The sequence below is a fragment of the Squalius cephalus genome, assembly GCF_949319135.1.
Source record: "Squalius cephalus genome assembly, chromosome: 21".
Taxonomy (NCBI): Eukaryota; Metazoa; Chordata; class Actinopteri; order Cypriniformes; family Leuciscidae; genus Squalius; species Squalius cephalus.
In genome coordinates this window covers 23,530,714-23,555,090 of record NC_137142.1, presented here as the reverse complement: position 1 = coordinate 23,555,090, position 24,377 = coordinate 23,530,714, and the positions used below count along the sequence as shown (strand labels likewise).

At 36.8% G+C, this 24,377-nt stretch overlaps 1 protein-coding gene across 4 annotated transcripts in view; it reads right to left on the bottom strand.

The window, feature by feature from the left end:
* Positions 1-6,416: 6,416 nt before the first annotated feature.
* LOC307148834 (isoaspartyl peptidase/L-asparaginase) overlaps positions 6,417-24,377 on the bottom strand; it is a 34,472-nt gene continuing 16,511 nt past the window's right edge. For 3 of the 4 annotated variants that reach the window (XM_079854709.1, XM_079854707.1, XM_079854708.1), the window contains exons 3-7: positions 21,965-22,107; positions 17,830-17,987; positions 11,906-12,024; positions 11,591-11,701; positions 6,417-6,646 (exon numbers count right to left, since the gene is read on the bottom strand). In XM_079854709.1, coding sequence (XP_079710835.1) covers positions 6,441-6,646; positions 11,591-11,701; positions 11,906-12,024; positions 17,830-17,987; positions 21,965-22,107 — 737 coding nt within the window. In that variant the 3' untranslated portion in view covers positions 6,417-6,440. The remainder of the gene's footprint in view (positions 6,647-11,590; positions 11,702-11,905; positions 12,025-17,829; positions 17,988-21,964; positions 22,108-24,377) is intronic. The other variant, XM_079854706.1, reaches the window with a different exon arrangement.

Below are 24,377 nucleotides of genomic sequence, written 5' to 3'. Positions count from 1 at the left end.
AACATCTCTATAGCTACATGGTTTTGTGAGGTTTTGAACTGAAAATAAAATGTAAAAACTCACTAGTAGTTTACACTCAGTAAAGGACGCAAAACCGCACAGCACATTCCCAGAATCTGTATGGTGGGTTTCCACTACCCTAGCTCGGAGCAGAGTGAGCGTTTTCAGTTCAGAAGTTTAGCTTCACGCTCACGTGCGAGCTTAAAGCTCAACTTCCATTGGAATTAATTGAAAACACTCGCTCTGCTCCGTGCCAGTGGACACGCTAGTGTAATATGGCCGTTGAAATGAAACGCTCGTGCTCACGCAGTAGTGTGAATCTGGCGGTAGATCGCGCATCCACAAAAAAAAAAAAAAAAAAAAAAAAAAAAAACTGATAAAATAATGAAAATAATAAACTTTCAACAAAACATTCAACGAATTTAGAACGTTCTGGTGAAAGGGTATATATAGGCCTAGCCTAGGCTAGAAATACGTTTGAGAATGAATCGCTTGTTTTAAAAGAGAAATAAATATTTGCATGGTGCCCCCCTCGACGGTGTCCCTGGACACTTGCCCAAATGGTTAATCTGCCTATGGCCTAGCCTAGGCTACGTCTCGGCATCTTGGAAAAATGTTCACTTGTCAAGTTTTAACAAGGAATCCCAAATACTGACCTACTTCAGCTCTGCTGGAGTCAGAAATGTTCATTTAAACCTCAGAGGGGATGCTCTCTGCATAATGTTTATCTTTTTCAGTTGAGGAAGCACACTTTTGTGTTAGTGCTATCTCTCCACACTTTTTGCGATGCTTTGATCTAACAGCACTGTGCTGATCAAATACAGAGAATGCATCCAGGCTAATAATCTTAACTTAATTATTTATTTTTTCTTTTGTAGTCTGAATGATTGATCAAACATGTCAAAATGTTAATTGCTGTAGAGGTGCTGCACTCAGCGGGGGTTCGGGTATCACCATCCTAATCAGCTCCCTCTACGATAAAAAGAGGAGAGAAACTTTTGCTTTTTTGGAGAGGCAGAAAACTCTGTCCCTGAGATTCCTCCATACCATTTGTTACAATGGGTTTTTACTGTTTTATAATGCAGAAGAACTACAGTAGGCTAATTTATTATTTTTGAGGATACATCAATCTTGGAAGTTTTTGATGATGTTTAAAATTAATGGTGTTTAAAATAAAATTGTTAAAAGTGTGCAAATTTCTACTCATTCAGCTTATATTTCAGGTAAGAGCGGGCGCGACCATTTAATTTTAATGTCTGGCTTCCGGTTTCATTCGCTTCTTTTTAGCTGTTCAAAACAGCTATTTATGCTGCTTGATATTGCAAACTGGTATTTCTTACCATACTATTTGAATGTAGCCTATTGCCTTATTAATAAACTCGCTGGTTTGTAGTGCAAACAGTTTTACATTATACTGCACTAATATTCTTCTCGTTCCCATAGCGGCTAATAATATTCTCTCGCATTCACAGTAAACACTTCCGTGTTGAAAAATAAGGATAGCATCTGTATAGTTCTTTATACTGTAGGTCTAGACAGCCAGACCTTAATTTGAAACAAAATGTAAAAATAAATAAATATATAAAGGAGAGAAGGACAACTAAGGAGACACTAACTAGGAGCAGTTGCAAAAACATTTCTAATTTTATTACTCATGCATCAATTCCCATGGCTGGAGTAATTTAACAGCTTCCGCCTCATTTCCATTTCATAATATCGCCGCTATACTTTATTCACAAACAAAAGAGAAGCAAACAAAAATTCAAGCATATTATTCACAAATCAGTGGGAATATTGTGAACTTTTTAAAACATACATAAATAGGTCTATAATTTTTTTTATCTTCAAGATCCACCAATTACCCTTTCACATAAAAATCTGAAATGAAGCAACTGAAGACATGAAGGGGTAGCTGATATCCATCTTTAATAAAGTAAAAACAGCACAATCAACATTATATTAACCAAATACATCCATGTTGGGGGTATGCATTACAAGTAACGTGAGTTATGTAATCAGATTACTTGTGTGCGCTGTGTAAACATGGTGCTTATTAGACTACAATAATGTGAGCATGCATTTACTCATTTCACTTGCACAAAAACAGATTCAGTATTCCTTAAAATGAATAAAAACAGTGAAATGAAAACTCAGAATATTAAGAAAACCTGCTATAATTAATTATGTAAAATAATACAAATAGTCTACATGTATTTATTCTTACTTTATTAACTATGTTTTTGCTGCTGGCATTTGATGATCCAATTGAATCATACCAATAAGAAAAATGACTTTTACTCAAACACTTTTTTACTCAAAAAATGTTTTTTTTTTTTCATTGCTTAAAGGGGGGGTGAAATGCTATTTCATGCATAGCCTACTGAGTTTTTTACACTGGTAAAGAGTTGGATTCCCATGCTAAACATGGACAAAGTTTCAAAAACTAAGTTGTACGTTTGAAGGAGTATTTTTGTTCCAAAAATACTCCTTCCGGTTTGTCACAAGTTTCGGAAAGTTTTTTTCGAGTATGGCTCTGTCTTACGTAAGATAGGGCGGAATTTCCTTATATGGGTCCTAAGGGCACTTCTCCGGTAAGATCGCGGCCGCGCGCGCACTCGTAGACTAGAGCAAGAGAGTGAAAGCAGTTCGCCATCAAAGCGCCCTGCCCGGCTTTTGGGAAGTCAATGTCACCAAAGAAGTGTGTTTTTGGTTGCCAGGGCAAGACAACCCTGCACAGATTCCCAAAGAACCCAGCGTTAAGGAACCCGTGGATGGAGTTTGTTTTCCTGAGCATAAACGGAGTTGTGTAAGACTGTTGTTCCCTGCATTTCGACGATGATTGTTTTCAAAGCCCAGATCGACGGATTTGCAGATCGTCTAATGCTTAAGGATCGAGCAGTCACAATGATAAAGGTTCGCGGTCGTGCGTTGGAACCGGACGGTGAGTAAAACTGTTTGTTGAACAAATGTCTCTGTGTGTTGTCACTAGCTTGGCGCGTTAGCACAGCTAAGCTTCGCCCACAGGGCCCGCCTCCAGCCGCTCGGTTTTTTCCGGAAAGACTCGGTACAGCCTATCTTTCTGTTAAAAATGTAATAAAACAAAAGACTTTTTGGAGATATGAAGGATGCAATATTACTCTATAGGTACTCAAGATTAACAGGAGATTGAGTGAAAATGAGCATTTCACCCCCCCTTTAAAGGGGTCATGAACTGGATTGTTTTATTATTTTATAATGTTCCCTGGGGTGCCCTTATAATGTTAGTATGATTTTTACATAAAAAATTGTCATAATTTATAAATAAAAGCCATTTTTCCAAGCCTGATTTCTGCCTCAGATTTGAACGCTCCGTTTTAAGGGGCGTGTCTGCTGTGAGACTGCAGTGTAAACGCCCACTGCTGTGATTGGCTGACATGCTTGCAATGAAATAGCTAGTATTACAGGAACTCTCTCGAAAACTTTTACTACGTTTTTACTATTACAGCTATCGAGATTAACAAATCGTGAAAAGTATCGTTTAAAGCATTATATTTAAATCTATTCCATCACATGAAAGGTTGCAGCATGATGAGCACTGAGCAGATGACAGACAGTCTGTTGATCGCGTGAATAAAGATCTTATCATTGCAACGCAATTTTTGCACTCTCACAAATGCTTACACCAAATCACAATGCAAACACGATGTGAGTACACAGTAAGAGCTTCGTTGTGTAGTGTAACAGTGTCATTATGTCATCACGAGTTTGGTAAGTGTCCAGATAAGCTCTCGCGGCTCGCGGCTCGCGCTGTGCTGTGCTGTTTGATTGACAGCTTGGGCGAAAGGGATCGTTCTTTGATCGCTTTCTGTAGGCTAGGCTATATAATTTAATAACAGTTTAAAAAAAAGATTATTTTCATAATACTACGAGAAATTATGTGAAGTTGATCGTTTAGTCACTGATGCATAAACAGTATTGAACGATTTTAAGAGAAATATCTGAACTTGAATAATTACACCGAAATCACTGATCGCAGATCAGGCATTAGAATACACATGGTTACTTACATGTTGCTGGCAGATCCGTGTCGGGAAATTGTGATTGACTGATTTAATAAAGTTTAACCATGCTGGAATCCGAAGGAAGCTTAGACTGTCTTCTTCCACAAACAGGAGCTGCACAATATAGTAAACAGCATGTTTATTGCTTGGAAGTAGCTCGATCCGGTTTAGCAATCATCATGTCGTCCTATGTTATTTAGCATGTTTGGGCGAATCGGTGGGCGGGGCTAAACAGGCCGTGTTGAAGTAGGCGTTGATCTTCTTTTGTGGAGGCGGTGTTTTATCCTCTTTGACGTCATAGTTCCCCACTTTGAAAAACGAGTCGTTTGCTGAGCCTGATGTCTATAAAAGCTTTTATTGGACTAACAAGGAAGTTTTCAGTTCTGAAACTTACAGGATATTATTATAGTATGATGATCTCTTATATGTCAAAAGCTCAAGGAAACTTTGATTTCTCAGTTCATCACCCCTTTAAATAACCATAGAAATAACAGTGTTGAACTTTCTTCTCCTGTTGAGATCCAGAATGGGAGCACAGCTGAAAGGTTTGTTTGAGCTGCACCCTCTACTGTTCAGGCGTGCGTTTCCTTCAGCCTCAGGCTTATTCATTTCACTTTTGGAGGGAAATGGCCTTTACATTTGCCCAAAGTAAATGTATTACTTTCCATAAAATGTAACTAATTAATACAATTAGTTACTTTAAGGGGGTAATGCAATATTGTAACACATTACTTTTAAAAGTAACTTTCCCCAACACTGGCTGTTATACATTTGTCTGTTACATTTTTCACGATATATCTGATGTCCATGCACTAATTTGTGGAAACATACATACATATTAGATAACTCTTATCATTATTCATTAATTGTGGGTTAAGCTTATCAAAACACTAGATAATTTCTACATGTACTTACACTATACATGTTTCAACACTATATTTTATTTCTATTGTTTGTTATACGGATACTGTTATAACAGTAGGTGACAACTTGTATAAATGTTATTAAAGGGATAGCTCACCCAAAAATGAAAATTCTGTCATCCTTTACTCCCCCTCAAGTTGTTCCAAATCTTGTTGTCTGCTGTACACAGATAAAGATATTTTGAAGAATGTTGGTAACCAAACAGATCTCTGGCCCCATTGACTTCCATATTAGGAAAAAAAATACTATGGTAGTCAATGGGGCCAGAGATCTGCTTGGTTACAAACATTCTCCCAAATAGCTTCTTTTTTTGTTCTGCAGAACAAAGACATTTTGAACTTGGAACTTGAGGGGGAGTAAAGGATGACAGAATTTTCACTTTTGGGTGAGCTAACCCTGAGTAAGAGCTAAATGGTACTAAAATGTAAAATGTTTTCATACGTCAATAGTGAAAGATAACTTTTTTAAAATCAATGAATCGAGGAGTATTTGTTTCCTTGATGTGAAAAAGAGCTCATAACTACCGAGGTAAAATAACTTTTAGGTTTACAGTGCAGTTTAGACACCCATGCTAAAGTTGACTAAAAAGAGGAATAAAAAATCATCTTTTGGAAATTGAACTTCATGCCTTAATTAAAAAAATTAGGAAAAATCCAACCTATTAAGGACACCAATTTTCTTTGTGAATGAATAATGTATCGTAAATAAATAAATGTTCTTCCTTAAAATACAGGGTGCATAAGTTTGGACACCCCTATGTTAAATTCCCATAGAGGCAGGCAGATTTTTATTTTTAAAAGCCAGTTACTTCATGGATCCAGGATACTATGCATCCTGATAAAGTTCCCTTGGCCTTTGGAACTAAAATAGCCCCACATCATCACATAGCCTTCACCATACCTAGAGACTGGCATGGTTTTATTTCAGTTAGCCTAATAGCTGGTTTGATTTGCATTGAGAGATGATCTTATGGAAAGTACTCCATGCCAATCTCTAGGTATGGTGAAGGCTATGTGATGATGTGGGGCTATTTTAGTTCCAAAGGCCAAGGGAACTTTATCAGGATGCATATCCTGGATCCATGAAGTAACTGGCCTTTAAAAATAAAAATCTGCCTGCCTGTATGGGAATTTAACATAGGGGTGTCCAAACTTATGCACCCTGTATTTTAAGGAAGAACATTTATTTATTTACGATACATTATTCATTCACAAAGAAAATTGGTGTCCTTAAAGGTTGGATTTTTCCTAATTTTTTTAATTAAGGCATTAAGTTCAATTTCCAAAAGATGATTTTTTATTCCTCTTTTTAGTCAACTTTAGCATGGGTGTCTAAACTTATGCATAGCACTGTATATAAAGGATAAATGAAATTAAACCGGACTAACTGATCAAAGCAAACAAGACAAACTAATGAACTAGCTGAATGTCAATTCAATTAAAAATATAATTAAAATACAAAAAAAAGAAAACGGCATTATTTCAGCATCTCTGTAAACTCTTCTTTCGGATTCAACCCATAGTGCAGGACGTCCTCTTTAATGGAGGCCCAAGCCATGCGTGGTGTGGTGAAGCTGGCGGCCCAGTCCCCGGTGGAGGACAGAACAATGGCACCTCCACATCCCTTCACTCTCTCACACATGTACTGGAGTGAGGCGGCGGCGGCGGCGGTGGAGGATTTCCCTGCATCACACAAAGACAACACTCAACTATGAGGCACTATGGAGTTAATATTATGCCATAATTAAACAAACAAATCGAAAGAAATAGATTCGTTCAGTGTAGACATAATCACTAATTTAGTCATTTCGCACATGTCCGATGTAGAAAAAATGTAAAAAAGCAACATATGATGGCAGACCTTTCAGCTTATAGATTCCCCTATCCTAGAGAGAGTGAATTGCTACTAAGTGCTAATGTGGATTTCTGTCTAGATATGCAATAAACATTTTAGAAAAGAAAAACTTAAGAAGGTATAGTTAAAGTAAGTCAGAAACACACCTGTTCACCGGTCATTTTCCTCAGCTCTGGCAAAGGCAAGTTTCAAATCAGTGTTTCTCCCAGGAGACTAGTGCTAAATTAATCCCATATCTTAGCGCCATCTACTGTTGAAGAGGAAGTTAGAGGAGGAAGTTGCTCAACTGCATTTGTGAGAAAATCTGCCTTGACACATTTGTGAGAAAATCGAGCCGAGAGATCTCATAAAAAGCCAGAGACAGATATGCATTTGTATGCACTAGATTTAGTATTTGTTCAAAGGTTACATGCAAATTGGTTTGTATTTATTTGTGAAATATTATCTAGGCTCATTTATTTATATTTGTAAAACACAATACATATTTGTTACTCCACTGCATTTTCGCTCAAATTGACCTTTGTACTTGCACATTGCTTTCTGTTTGTTTGCAAGTCGAGTTTTCTTTTGCAAAGCAGATCGAGTTTGTTTGCAAGTCGAGTTTTCCTTTGCAAAGCAGATCGAGTTTGTTTGCAAAATGCTGGATTTGTTTGTTTAATTATGGCACAATATTAACTCCATAAGGCACAAGTTTATCTAGCTGGGATCAGCTGAACATTTATTTTTGCTGTACTTCATCAGAAGCAAATTCTGTCAATGTTGTTGTACAATGTGAATTGCATTAATAGGATGAACTGCAAAATCTTCAAGGTTACCCAAGTCTGTGAACATCTATTAATCTAACACCTGCTATTATCATACACAATGTATTATTTTCCATCCTTCTAATGTTTGACTATATTCTCTGACACTTACACTACCATTCTAAAGTTTGAGGTAAGTAAAATATGTTTTGGGAAAAAAAGGATCGATACTTATATTCAGCAAGAACGCATTAAATTGCTCAAAAAACACAATAAAGACTTTCACATGGTTGCAAAAAAATATACTTCAAATAAATGCTGTTCATTTGAACTTTCTATTCATCAAAGAATCCTAAAATAAAATATATTGTGATTTCCACAAAAATATTAAGCAATATTAACTGTTTTCAATATTGATAATAAAAATAAATGTTTCTGAGCATCAAATCAGCACATTTGAATGATTTTTGAGTATTGGCTGCTGGAAATTCAGCTTTGCCATCACTGTAAAAAAAAAAATTCATGATTTATCACAACTTATTTTCTTTTGTCAAATCAACTTAGATAATTAATGTGGTTCAGATATCATAATATTTAGAGTTTCTGTTTACTTCAGTGTATTAACTCAATTTTAACTAAATTTTAAAGGGGACATTTCATGCAAAATCCACTTTTTTAGCCCTTAAATGCATTTTGTTGTATATTTGGAGTGTTTAGAAGTACAGAAAAGTTGAAATTATTCTCTTCAGGTGCTTCGTTGATATCTTTATATTCTGTTTTGGCCTTATTTTTCAACCTGTTCCGATTTTTCTGTTATCTATGACGTTTTGTGAACTATTACGTCACAGTATTTGCAGCGGAACTGCCAAATAAGGACATTGACTTCCAGCCCAACACTTCGAGCAATCCGCCATTTTTATTTCTCGCTGCAATTTTGTAGTCCAAGCTAAAAGATGCAGAAGTTACGAGAGGGTAAGTTCAAATGTTCGGTTGTTGGATGTAGTAACCCACACGCTTCATTACACCGTCTAATGTAGATGAACTGCTGCGCTTGTGACAGGGCGTATGTTTAACTGAAAGAACGAGCAGAGAGAGAGACCCGGTCGCGCGCACGCACTCTCTTTCTCTTCGGAGCCAGGCGAAAGTGTAAACAAGACACCGTCTCCAAACTAGACGCTGTCTTGCTCTCTCTCCCTCGCACATATTAATCAAAATAAATCGACATGGTGGTAAAAGGTCGGAAGACCAAAGTTTCATGTGTAAATACAGTAACACACCATTGCGATACATCCATATGAAGACGTTGTTCTGCAGGCTCGTCGTCTTCATTTTCATCTCGCTCCGGCTCCGACTCTGGCTCGAACATGTAAGGCTGGCTGGACAAGTCTTCAGTTGTTGACATTATTTTTGTTAATAACGTGTGAATAAAAAGTTTCTGTGCCGCTAGATAATCATATCTCTGCTATCAAACTACAAAAATGGCCGAACGGGGTGGAGTTGAACCGAGTGTCACCTCTGCATCCTGGAGAGGGGGCGGGGTATGAAGTGTCTCAATTGTATTTAAAGAGACCGCACCAAAACGAGTTGCTCTCAGACGCACATCAGAAAAGGGGTAGAAAAGGGGCCTGTGGAGCTATAATAATGAGGAATTCAGACCCAAGCATTGCAGTTCCGCTTTATATAGACTACAAATGTATGATTTATATGTAAAAAGGAACGATTTAAAAGCATGATATGTCTCCTTTAAGACAACAAGGTAACTTACTTTTTTAAGTTAAACCAACTATAATTTTTAACAGGAATAAATTATATTGTAAAATATATTAAAACAGAACAATGTTGTCTTAAATTGTAATTATATTTCATAATATTACAAAAAAGAAAATCAAATAAATGTAGCAATGGTGAGCAAAAAAGACTTTTTCCATACAACATTTTCCATTGTGCTATTATTTTCCTGGTATTTTCCAACAGAACAGGAAAAAAACAAAATCAAGAGCATTTGATCTCTGTGTGCCGTAAAATGAAACACTGCACCCACAGTGTATGTGTCCTTGGTGACCCTTTCCAGGTCACACAGTGAACAATACATGTTTCTCTCATGGTTTGCTCATTCCATCAGTCTTAGAGTTGCAACTATGCGGTAAAAAAAAGTCTAACATAGAAAACATCAGTCTAGCAACAACACTGCAACAGTATTAACATATATATTTTTAGTAGCATTATTATGTAGCACATTACTTTTACTATATGGACTAGAAATAACTGTTAGCAACAATGCAATATCTTTTTTTAGTTAAATATTTCATTCACCTCACTCCTTGAATTCATTTCTTGCTTTAACTGGGGACTCATGGGCTTCTAGCAACCTATCAAAGCTTTTACACTCACTATATTTATTAATAATGAAGTAGTGGTAATGAGTGCCAAATGTACCAATTATTTATTCTAACTTGCATTGATATTAAAAAATATATTTTTTTATATGAAAAAAAAAAAAAAATCTAAATAAATTTGTCAACCTCAGTAAACAACTACAGAAATGTTGGACAACGAGTCAAGACCCTAATGGCAAGCCTAATAATTAATAAAATAATGAATATAATATAAACAGAGTGGCTGTACTTGCAGTATCATTACCGCAGAATGCTGAAGCGAACAATAGCCTGCTGACCCCTTCACACTCTTTCTACAGACAAACACACACCTCATTATCATCTGCCTACTGTGGCAGCGCATCCGATCCTTCCTGTCTCGCTCGCTCGCACGCACGCACGCACACACAAACACACACACACACACACACACACACACACACACAAACCAATTAAAATGACTAGCAACAGCAGCATCCAGTTTTTGTGTGTTTGGACATTCTTTCTGCTTGGTTATACACAATCTGATAATAATAGCAACATGTGGGTGAGGGTAAAGGAGTAGAGATGATCGAGACCTTGCAAGACAAAACAATATGAACAAATTGCATTATAAAAAAAAACTAAAAAGGGAATGACATATAGCTGGGGTAAAACAATATTTTTCATTCAAAATATACAAGTAAAACATATTGAAAAGTAATACTTATTTAGCCATCGTTGTATAATGATTTTTTATGTCATTTTTATGTAATAATAAAAGTTATATTGATTAACCTGGCATCTGGAGTATTCAAATATTATAATTGACATCAGTGTGACAATACAGACTCCATCTACACCTATTTTGATTTTAATAGCTATAATTGTTTTGCACACAGCTTCTGTGACTTCTGTCTTGATAAGGTGTATGATTATACTGTAAATAGGATTAATTAAAGTATAAATAGTGAAGACAAAAATTTAAGATTACAAATGCTGACACTTGCTGATTAGTTACAAGACCTATACACGATCCCTTATACATTCATATAAAACAAAATTAATTTACTGTTCAAAGGTTTGAGGCCTGTCAGATTTGTTCATGTTTTTGAAAGAAGTCTCTTATGCACACCAAGACTTCCTTTATTTGACCAAAATTACAGTAAAACAGTAATATTACAATTTCAAATAACTGTTGTCTACAAATGTAATTTATTCCTGTGATGGCAAAGCTACATTTTCAGTATCATTACTCCAGTCTTCAGTGTCACATGATCCTTCAGAAACGCTGATTAAGTGCTCAAAAATCTCTCTTATTAATGTTGAGATCCTTTCTTTTCTTGTTTTTGGAAACCGTGATACATTTTTTCAGGATTCTTTAATTGGAAATTATATTTTTTTTGTATCATTATACATATCCTTATTGTCACTTTTCATTATACGTAATTCATCCTTACTGAATAAAAGTTATCTTTTTTTTTTTTTTTTTTTTTTTTTAAATCACACTGACCTCAAGCTTCTGAAAGGTAGTGCGTATTGAATTTTCTCTTTTGCAAAATGGATTAGGCACAGAATTAATTAAGCAAATATGGACACTTTTATAGCCCTTAAAGGTAAACGAGCACGCATGCACACTCACACACTCATCAGGATTAGTGTAAAAGTCTCATACCTTGCTCCATATGAAAGAGGATTAATCTGGCTAAGGTGACTTTGAGAATAGACTCTCCATGACCAGTACAGGAGACCGCGCCACTTCTATTGTCTGCATATCCACCAGATCCTTATCGCACAGGAAAAGACAGCAGCGCAGAGAGAGTCGGACGTTAATGTGTGTTACCTCAGGAGAAAACACTCTGACAATTGAGTATTGATCAGAGCTGACACCTTCAAACCGAAATGGCTCATTCAATCAAGGCTCTGCTTCAAAATGAATGTTGGTGTGACACTGAGATTATCTCTGTCCTCTATCTCTGATCGGACTCACCTATAATAGGAGAATCTCCAACTCTTCCCACCATTTTGTTTCTGATTCCTCCTGTGGATGTAGCGCACGCCACATTACCGAAAGAATCCAGAGCCACCGCTCCAACAGTATCATGGCCCCTACAATTATACAAAAAAAAAAAGTTCTATAACCTTAAATAAGAAAGATTAGCTCTGATATTTTCTTTTCTCAGATCTTTAATTTGATGGTTTCAGACATGGTATTTTAAAAATGTGCTTTGAAGAGAGAGCATTATTATTCATCACACTCAGAGATGTGCCTCTATTAGCTCCTCTTCATCAAACAGACTTTTGTCCCGGAATTCAGCTTAATTCATTCATAAGCCTCCCTCCCTTTTAAATTTAGCCTCTGTGCAATTACTATTGTTGTGAACTTCAGTCCCGAAACAAATGCATGTAGTTCTGTTCTGGTGATGTGAGAGATGTCTGAAAGGGAGCGTGCTAATGACAATCTCTCACATGCTTTTAAGAGTGCCAGCACACCTGAAAATGACTCATCATCATCTGCCTGTCAACAAAGGAAGAGAGTAAGAATAAGTGGCCTTCGCCACTCTGAAGCACAGCCGCTAGTCTAGCAAAGTACACTCAGAGAGATTGCTGGGAAAGTGTTATATCAGTCGCGATATTTCTGTAGACACATGAGAAAGTATGCATTCTTCTTCAAAAAACAAACAAAACACAATTCTTATGATGTGCACATCAGTCTTCACTGCTAGTTCACTTTAAAAGAAATAGAATAGAGAGCATGCAGAAAGTGGGATGAACAGAGACCCTTGTATTTCACAGGCTGCATATCCCATGAAACTCTGATTAAGGCAGCAGGGCTGTGGAAAACAAGCGTGTGTTATGAGTTTGAAGCCACATGGAGGACAATGCTTCAAGGTTAAATGAAAGAAAACAGCCTCCATGTCTTTCTCCCCAGAAATTGGAGAGCAAACATGGTCCTCGTGGAGAATATTTGTCTGAAGCAGCTGGCGAAGAATCACTTGCAGGCTCCAGATTCGAGGCATCAATCATTTTTGGCAGGCGCTTGATTGCTCTTTTAAATCACCGGCGATGGCTGGATCTTGCTCATCGGTTCAGGTGAAAATGGCTTTTAAAAGCAGCTTGACGGAGGACTGTATTTCACACTTCAAAGTGATCACAGAGTTTTGCAGTAAATCTTCACACATCCATAAACAGCCTAATGAAGTGTGCAGATATTGGAACAAAAGTTCCAATAGAGTTCTCATTATGAAGAACAAGTGGTTGTCTTAACTTTTTGTTGCAAATGTATTTTCTACATACTAATCACTAAAACTAAATGACAGAATACATTTGTATATTGAAGCTAGTTTCTGTCTGAGTGTAAAAAATAAAGGTAATTGTTAGAAGTTTCAAATAAGAAAGTCACACCGTGAGACATAGTCACTCACGCTGTTGAAAAATATTCACAATGTGATATAAAATCACAATTTCAAGATTCGAGAAGTCATATTGCAAAACATAAAATCACATAAAATTGTGAGAAACAAATTCGCAAGTTGAAATTAGGGATACAACAGGGCTTCCATAAATGTCAGTTTTTCAATATTAAAATTCTTTCTCCTATCTATCCCATGTTAATATTCAGAGAAATCAGTAAGCCATTATATGTTGATTATGACACACACACACACACACACACACAAAACACTGTGGCATAGAGTGGTGCAAGTATGACATCACTTTGTAGGCCAAACCACGGAAGCGAGTTAGCATTTTAGCACTTCCAGTTGCATCGTCCCGAAGTCAAAGAGTTTTGGTTAAATGGCTGAAATAAGGTCTGTGGTGAACACAAGCTCAAGACACTTTCACATTTCATTCTACTACATAAAATACATCAATATTACACCACTCGTGTAACGTTTTTTGAAGCTGTTACGTGTCTTGAAAAAGGTGGTTGCTAAAAAGTGGCTAAATGGGACTACAGAGGAGATTAAATGCCATCACGCCGAAAAGGTAAGCTCAGTCCGCTTTAACAGCATCGTTATGCTTATAATTGTGCTCTTACAAACGATTCTAACTCAAAAGTTCTGGGAAAATGTTTTTAGAGTTTAGTGATGGTGACGTTGAAGTTGTGGGACCGTGGTGTAGTTCGTTTATAGCCTACCTTTAGCTTTTTACTTCTGGCGACTGCACATAGGCTTCAGAATTCATAAAAGTTGTGCTCATCTGTGATAATTATCTTGATGGACAAAACGTGCAAATATCATAAACTTTTGTTGATCACAAAGCTTGTTTTTAACGATAATCCAAAAGCCTATGGGAAAATCCTATTGCCGATTGGCCTACAAAGTAACGTCATACCTGCATTACTCTATTATGATCTACTGTTTGTATGAGAATACTAACCACCCCAGCACAGCATAGCAACACTGGCTCAGCCCCGCCCCTTCCGCTAATCCCCCTGGACCTCTAGGTTGAAAAATCGTCAATGCAAGTGAATGGGAGAAAATAATTATTTTCTGGTCCCGTTTGAATTTTGCCATGAATGTGAACATATGTTGTCTGTGAATTTTTTATATAACTTTTCGTGTAAAGAATGCTACAATTTAGCGGGTAGAAGTTTGATACGGGTAGACTTTGTGTGTGAGCACTTTGTGGACTACAACTCTTCGCTGCTTTTGACGTGTTTGAAACGTCAACACCACTAGCACACGGACACTAGCTCACGGATCCCGCTAAACATGGCTGTGTCTTTGGTGCACTTCACCTCCTTCTTTCAGGGAGAGGACAAAATCGTTGAGGTTGGCGAAAACCACGGGTAAGTCAACTTTATGGGGTGACGTCACATAGGCGACATGTAGTCTTTCTCGTTATGTCTTTTCCACAACTGCTAGCCGAAGAATCATACCATATACTGTCAAACTTGTAACATGAAAAGTTATATAAAAAATTCACAGACAACATATGTTCACATTCATGGCACAATTCAAACGGGACCAGAAAATAATTATTTTCTCCCATTCACTTGCATTGACGATTTTTCAACCTTGAGGTCCAGCGGGGTTTTACGGAAGGGGCGGGACTTACCAGCTCTATAGGTTGTTTGCATATGACATCACGTTACTGCGGTTCCATGGCGCGAAATGCAGATGGAGGGCAGGAAGTGATTTGCTACATTTAGGAAGCAATATAACAAACTCAAAATGCCTATGTTTTGCGTCGTTTATGGTTGCTCAAATCGATCAAACCGAGAAACCACGAGGAGTTTTTATCGTGTACCAAAAGTTGTTGTTCATAAGAGGGAAAAATGCAAGAAATTGACCGAAAAAAAAAACGCCAGAAAAATGGCTTGCAAACCTACGCCTGCGGTCGGGAGGAGCCGAATCGGAAAATGCCCGTGTGTGCAGTGATCACTTCGTCAAAGGTGAGTTAATACAACTTATGTGGCTATGTTTGTGTAACGTACCAGTTTCCAAACTTTGTAAAGTCAAAGTAATTGTTTCTTCTTTTCTTTGAGTTTGTAAGTTAACTTACCCCTGTAACTGAAGACAAACGCGTAACGTTAGCAAAGCTACCTACAAAGTGTTTTGAGGGTGCTGCCTTCAGTGGTTTAGTGGTGTTTCGGCGGACCTTTGAGAGTGGTTAACCTAATAACGTAAAGTAAACAGCCGTAAAAGTAACGTCGAGAAGCGCCGCAGCGTTGAATGGTTGTTAGGGTTAACGTTACGGATTAATCCACAGGACAAAAAAGAAAGAATGACAGCCTCAATGACAAGCAAATCTTTCAATTCAGTTGAAAAATCACTCCTCTTCATAACGCAAGGATCACATCCAACATATGTTTAGATTTTTTGTCTATATCTTTCTCTTGTAATAGCGTCTAAAGTAGTACAGTACAGAATTTCCTCCATCTCGTCCATTCCGCTCTTCACTTCCTGCCCTCCATTTGAATGTCGCGCGTCATAACAATCACGTGACTGCAAACCACCAATAGCGCGAATTTGGGGCGGGGCCAAATTAACCAACCAAAACAACGAGCTTATGCTGTTCATGTCATGTCATAACCATAATTACGAGATGGCAACCCATCATGACGTTCTACTCGGAGCTGTTCATGTCCTCAGACTCAGATTTTGCGTTTCTATGCCATCACATCAACGCCGAATGAATCTGAAGCAGTCAGGTAAAGCTCTGTAAGTTGTTTACATTCATTATTATTGTAATGTTATGCGCTTTGAGACATGAGGTAATTTAACGCCGTCTCTCGTGACACTTTGCAAAATGCGTTAATGTTTTTTGAAGGAGGTGTTGCTTTGGAGAACTCTTTGAAGGGAGGGCGGGATCTTATGTTTTCAAAGCTAGCTTGCTATTACTAACCTCTCCAAAAGTGCCTACCCTACCTTTAAGTATAGAAATTTGCACATTTTTTTTTACATTTGTAACCACCATGTGATCACCATGGCGTGAATATTAAGTATTGGCACATCTGTGGTTTTATAAAAGCCTGGTCAAACCAGCAGGGCAGAGGTGTGCCATGTAATCCTAAATAAAGGTGGAGGGTAATTGAATTCTAGGGCCTGTATGTTAAAAAGCAGGGCGAGCAGAGGGAGGCTATCAATAATGAAGCCACAGCGGGGTGGGATGAAAGGCAGTAGCTCAGCCAACTGTCACTTAGCACCTCCACAGCACTATTTTTACAGACTCCCTCGGGGGCTGAGGTTACACCCCGCCATGGCCCTGACTCCACTACTTCTCAACACTCAGCCTGGGGAAGTGGAGGTGGCAGGTAAAGCTGCTTTGCTGGAGCCCACACAGCTCTATCTGCACTGCCTGAAGGCCTCAGTGAATGACCTGAGCTCTGTGCAGCATGAGAATATGCTGCCATTATCAACTCATGGCCTCAATGCCAAGGAGAACCACTGTCCCTTTAAAACTAAACGATTAAGAAAGTTATAGACATCATTAGAATCAGTATAATAAAATAAAGGTAAAAGAATAAAGAGGGTAGAGAATGATTTATAACAGTATACATTCCACAATATATTCATGCAAAATGGTCACAAAATTAGGTAAATTGGACAGCAAGTCAAGTTCGTTTACCATTAACTATTAAGACTGGATGGATGGGCAACTCGTCAGTCAAAATCACCATGAAATCAAAATCTACTATTCTTATTTTTTTCATGGAATATTGCAGGATTAATTATACATTATGTATCCATGCACATCATTATTTCTTTAATTCATATGCCCTTGTGATCCTAAAAACTTCCCCTCCTTCCTGCAACAACATCTCATCTCTTCTGTGATGATCCAATCGACTCCTGTTAGACAAAATCAAGTCCCAAGCTACACGTTTTCTTGTTTGAGAAGCAGTTTCAAAATAGGAAAGAAAAGACTATCGCAACTTTCGTTTCATGCCAACTTTAGTGTTTTCAAGAGAGGAATCATTCAAGAGAAACAGTCATTTTATCTTTCTCTCCAAGCACACAAAACACTTCTTTCCAAAGATGCTGTTGCCAATAGACCATTTGTGTGTTTGCAAACAGTGATGAAGTGTTATATGGTGGCAGCAAATTCTCCTGCAATTCTGACTATTTTTCATATTTGTGATATAAACTCTCAATCGTGAGTTTTAAAGTCTGAATTGGGAGATAAAAATGTTATAGGTTGAAATGTTAATATGTAGAATGTTATAGATTTAAATAATATTACAGAAAGCTGCTTTGGTTTGAAAGTGACTGCTCTGTGAGCAGAGCTTCATTCATCGATTCATTACTGACCATGGAAAACAGACCTTTTATGTGACCACTCTGTAACTATATGGACATCAAAATCTCTGAAATCAAGTAGGCTATGCCAAGAAATTAAAAACATTTTGGCGCATTAAGAGGGGGAAAAACGACTAAATTTGGCAACAAACATGAAATTACCCACCATTGTGTGTTGAAGAGCATTTTGACTCCGGCGTTATAGCTTCTGCCGTGTTCCCACTCTTTACGTTCTGGCTCAGTCACCAAATCATGAGCTACTGGAGTACCAATGCGCTCTGCAAACATGCTCGCGCCTCTGTCTGTCAACATGACATGATCTGTCTGAATAAAAAGCACAAAAAAACGTTTCAAAAAGATAATTAGTAGTCTAAATGTTTACTTTAACCAATCCAGTTAAGTCTGACATCACATGTCACCATTTCTGGGTCCAAACGCTGCATCAGATCCCAAAAGCATACAACAAATGGTGCTAATATGCACTCACAGTGTGCTATATTACTGAAGAATCATGATCCTAACCTTTATCTCCGTACTTAAATCTCAGTTGGATAGACAATGATTCATTTTTTATGAATAGTTTAAATCTTGGTGTCGGGGAAGCCATGAGTTTTTAAAAGCTTCTGCTCATAAACAGCTGCTGGGTTATTATTCTCAGTTGAAACAGTAGAGCAGGGGTTCTTGAGATACACTTTCCTGCAGAGTTTAGATCAAACCTCGACTGAACTCATCAGCCTGTAGCTATCTAGTAATCCTGAAGACCTTGATTAGCTTGTTCATGTGTGTTTGATTAGGGTTAGAGATAAACTCAGCAGGAAAGTGGACCTCGAGGGCCAGAGTTGAGAACCACTGGAATAGAGACTTGGACCTCGAAAGAGTATTCAATAAGTCATGACTTAGAAAGCAGCTTACATACTAGCTTTTTCAATTTATGGGTTCTCTATAAAAAATTCATGTTTAAGGTATGACTTACAGTATGTTGTAGAACAGGGCTTCTTGTCATAAGAAGTAACATTGTCATATAATGTAACTTTCATGTCGAAGTCTTGTCATCATATAATGTAACCATGCACCTTATTTTACTCATAAATCATGTTTTGAAGGCATAATTGAGTCTAAAAATCCATTCAGTATTCCAGAGGAAACCCAAGGAAAATTACCCTTAGGGTTGACCTACAAAACATCTCTATAGCAAGTGTCCAGCAGTGCCTTAAGGCACATGATAAAAATTGAGTTTAGCCTTGTTTGACATGGTGTGACATGTTTTGACATGGTTAGTTCTTTGTGCTGACTAAATCAGTACTAGTCTTTCTGTTGTATTCTGATTTCCTTGGGTGTGCCATCATGTGTTAATCTCCCACATAAACACCACAACAAAAATGATTTATCATGATGATATGATTACAGCATAAAATGCACTACAACCTGTACACTTTTGCATTATTTCCATATTTACTGTGCACATCTCCATGTGGAACTGCTATAATATATTGAGACAATACCCTGCTGTCTCAATAATAATGCAATTTTATTTCTCTGTGTAACTTTCTGTACAACATCACAATGGATTAAACCATAACTCTGACTTAGGAAACTTTTAAATATTAACACGTTATTAATGTCATTTTTCTTAGTCAAATACTAGATTGCAAAGCAAGAGCATGAGGTCAGTGAAGCTTGATAGCAGCATTGATCAAGAAGACCTGATGAATTTTTAATACTGGCTATTAAGGAGATCTGCCAATCCACTGTAAGGCCAAGGTCTTTTGGGGCAGTCAAGACAGGTGCTGCAGCTAATCGATTATCATGTATTCTCTTTGGGTTTTGTTTCCTCCATGTCCAACGCCTTGCAAGGTGAACTCAGTGAAAGGGAAAATCTCTTGGACATAATAATTATTTGATATAGCATATCTCCTACCATATATCATTTGTATATCAGCAGCTGTCTACAATCTAAAAGATTATGACCGAAGCTACAGTATGTGTTTATTAATATTTTTTCTTTGTGTGGATCATTATTTAAATCTAATGCTGTTAGTTAAATGTGCTGTAAGAGATTTCTTTATGAAATGGTATGCAGAAAACAATCCTACCTCCTGGATATCTCTGAAATAACTGACCTGAGATGTCAGGCCGATCTCAGTGACAGCCTCATTCTCTGTTAAGTTAAATAAAGATTTTTTGTTGTTTTTGTTGTTATTGTTTAGCCAATCAGAGGCCTTTTGGGGTGATTTTTGCTAAACATTTTGCGTTCACCGCGAGTTTTACTGCAGCTTTTGCTCCACTTGGTGTCTGAATGCCTGTTTAAGTCACCATGAAATCAAAATGGACATCATTTTTTTAAAATTAATATTGCAGTATTTAGCCTACTATAAATGATTTATCCGTGCACATCATTATTATTTTTTTAATTCATGGGCCCTCGTAGTCTTAATCAAAATAAGTTCCCCGCTCTTGCAAAGTCATCTTTTTTTCTGATGATGTGTTTACTGGCGTGAGGGCGGGACAACCTGTCACTCACATGATATCACAGCAATAGCAAACCACAACCATCCAATGATCAAAGCAATTCCCGATGGACAAAATCAAGGCCGCCCTACATTTTTTCATTTAATGCCTACTTTAACACCAAGAATGATAACTAACAATATTTTTTTTACTATAAAGTTGTAATAAATGTTCTAATTGTATGCGAATAAAGAAGTCCACACCACAGCTATAGCAATTTCCACACAGTGGAACGATATCGTTGGAATCACTTTTAGAATTTTCTTTTTTTTTCTAGTTGATGAAGGATAAAAATATTGACAGCCAATCAGAATCAAATCAGTGTGCACTTATAATAAACTGAACATTATCATCTGTTAGTGTGCATGCTAATATACAGTAGTTATCATTATTATCTTTATAGTTATCAATGTGAACAGTCCTTAATTCAGCTAAATCTGGTGGAAGTCTAAAATGCCTAACATTGCTAATCGCCATTTATGTTTTACTGCAGTTTGCTTTTTCTCTTAAGCTAATCTTAAAACAAAGTGAATAAAGGTATCTTGCTCATATCTGTATTAAGGTTGTAGTCGACTTTTGGCCGGTAAAGTTTGCCTATTGATGTGGCCAGGACTAAATTCGGCATTGGGCGGAAATTGTGATCGTCTATTTCGATACATGTAAAACAGCTTCTCGAACAAGACAAAATGCAGACAAGACCTGATTTTGTCCATCAGAAATTGATTGGATTGTTGGATCATTGTCGATTTCAATGTGATAACTTGCCCCATAGATAGTAGGTTAATGTTCAATAACCTATACCTTATTTGGGCAATAATATCTGTTCAATGTTTAATATAGGATATATATGTTTGTAGCTAAGATTTTAAGGTTCGTGCCTACATTCATTTTTAAAAATAAACCTACCTTCTAAACCTGAGAAATAAGTAGAAAATCCTGGCTAGGCTTTTGTCTTTTAGACATGTGGAGATAAATCATTGTATAAGACTGCTATGTCATTACAAAGAGCACTGATTGAAATCAATCAGAAAATCATCTAGCATTTATTTCCCTTTGAGCCTGCCTGTCATTACAAAGCTGCTGATGAAATGACCAATGAAAGCTTTGCAGTCATTGGAAAATCCTTTTTTATTTATTTTATTTATGGTGTCATATAATTTCACCTTTGAAGTCAACAATATGGCTAATTTTCCTAATATCCTTTTACAAGAATATAAAAAATTGGGTCCAATTCAAATTGCCCAATTCTGAGTTTTACAATAATCTTCAAAGTGATCCACATATAGACCTCCTTGATAAGGGCAGGCATTAAGAACTAGCACTCAGATCATTTTCTTAACCTTAATAATTTTGAATACCATTTTCAGATGTATACCGGACATATTTTATAGCAACTATGTGATATTCTTATACACTGGAGAATTAGTGAGTTGGACAAGTCTTTATGACAGAAAAAATTATAAATAACCCTAACCCTAAATGAAACAAGCCTTTATGATTGAGAAATGGTTGTTGAATTTAAAATTATGTATTGCAGTGCCGTATATAGAAATGTACTGAATGTATGTCAATTGTGTGTGAAATTCAGTTTTTGTATCACATCCCCTACACATAAACACTTAAGTAAAATATTCACTTTTGTATCCAGAAAAATGGCTTGAATTAAATGGGTTGGAGGAGAGATATTCACCAGAGAGAACACTGTACTCAAATTAAGTGATATTTGAATTTGAGATTTGCTGTAATAGTTAATGACAAATTGTGAAGCGAAGCATTTTGAGAAGAAAACATACCTTTTCCATCACAGCACGAGCAAGACTAACAGGATTAGTAATGTTTCTAACACAGGCCACAGCTCCAGCGGCAAGTGTTTCCCCATCCATGATGATACTGTCCAGCTCCACCTCTCCATCAGAATTCAGCACTGCACCATGACCTGTACATGAAACATTTTACAGTCCCATCATGAAGTCCATATGTCTGAAAAGACCACATTTCCCGTAAAGAGTGATAGAAAGGCATAGATCAGAAAATATGATGCATTTTTTTAAAGACATCACAATAAACATTAACGGTGACATATTATGCCCCTTTTCACAAGATGTTTCAGCTCAAATTTCAGCACAAAATACTCATTTATTATAGCTTGTCAAAGTTGCCCCTTTTTGGGTGTGAGCAAAAACGTGCCATTTTTGTGTGTCCCTTTAAATGCAAATGAGCTGCAGAACAGTTTGCATGCAAAAACCAAATGACGGCGCCATGGTTGGAAACGTAGAACAAACGTAGATTAAGGGGCGATAATATCATAATAAGATCCCATTCCTACGTCAGAAGGGGAGGAAAATCTGATCGGCTTATTTTTTGACATGCTTGCAGAGAAAGGCTTACCAAAACAAAGTTACTGGGTTCAGTGGGTTGTCACTTTTCACGTTTTCTGGGTTGGTAGATGCACAGGGGACTCAATTATAGCACTTAAACACGGAAAAAGTCAGATTTTCTTGATATGTCACCTTTAAGGTGATTTAGCATTTGTTTATGGTGAAAATATTTTTTTTAAAGCCAAGAAAAATCTTATATTGACCTACATTAAATAACATTTTGGCCTAAAGAAATGGATATATGTCTAAAGAAAATATTGATTAAGTATGATCTTTGTAAAAAATAACCTTTTGACTTTGTGTGAATGTTTTTTTTCCACTGTCCTGCAGAGTTTAGCTCCAACTTGCCTCAACACAACTTCCTAGAAGTTTCTAGTATGCCCAGGAAGAGCTTGATTACCTGTTTTATGTGTGTTTCATTGGGGTTGGAGCTGAACTTTGCAGGACAGTCAAAGAGCAAGATTGGATGCCCCGGTTTAATTCAACATGATCTCATTCTCACACACATATCTCATTCTTATCTCTGTCATGGCACCCTGACATACTCCAGACTGTTATCCACTCTTATGTCTAGCTCTCAGTTCTCTGAAGAGGATTGCATTAGTCATCTATTGATCAGACTGTGCCTCTGGCTACCCCAGTGTATAAAATGATCCTGATGAGCCGCTGAATGTGCAGCTCTGATATGAGGAGGATTAGCCATTTCACTCATGGTGGCAGTTAGCCATCACAAATGAGATTGGCACCGACAGGCCGGGTGTGTTAATGAAGTGTCTTGTTTTACCTCACTTTCCTCCTTGTAATCTGATAATTATTGGAGAAACTCTCACCTTACTCTCGAGGTGATTATTAACAAAGTGTCAAGGGTATGTGCTGAAATACTGTCCCATTCAGAGCCTAGATGAAGTCTCTCACAAACTACTGAATCTGTACTTCCTCTGCTTGAAGTCTTGAATAGAAAAAGTCAGTCAAGGTAAAAAATAAAACAAAAACACTACCAGTCAAAAGTTTGGAGTAATGTGTTTGAAAGAAGTCTCTTATGTTCACAAATACTGAATTTATTTGAATACAAATACAGTAAATACTATTGTGAAATATTGTGTTCTCTGTAATTTACTCCTATGGTATCAAAGCTGAATTTTCAGTCTCACATGATCCTTAAGAAATCATTCTAATATACTGATTTGATGCTCAAGAAACATTTTCTTATTATTATCAATGCTGAAAACAGTTGTGCTGCTTAATATTTTTTAATTTAAATGTATTAAGATACATTTTGCAGGATTTTTTTTGATGAATTGAAAAAAAAAGTACAGCTTTTATATGAAATAGAAATCTTTTGTAACATTACAAATGTCTTTAATGTCACTTTTGATCAATTTAATGCATCCATGATGAATAAAAGTATTAATTTCTTATCTATTTATTTTGAATATCTTTTTTAAATCTTACTTATCCCACACATATGAATGTCACCAAATCAGCATATAGAATGATTTCTGAAGGATCATGTGACACTGAGACTTGAGTAATGATGCTGAAGATTCAGCTTTGCCATCACATGAATAATTACATTTGAATAAAAATAGAAAACACATTTTAAATTGTAATAATATTTCACAATATTACTGTTTTACTGTATTTTTTTTATCCAATAAATGCAGCCTTGGTGGTGAGCAGAAGAGACTTCTTTCAACAACATTAAAAAAAATTGTAGTATTACAAATGTTTGTGTGTTTGACCAAAAATTCTTGATGGAAATAAAAGAGGTGCATCAATTTTTGATCAAGAATTTGTATTGACGACGCAAGAGTCAAGCACTCTGTAA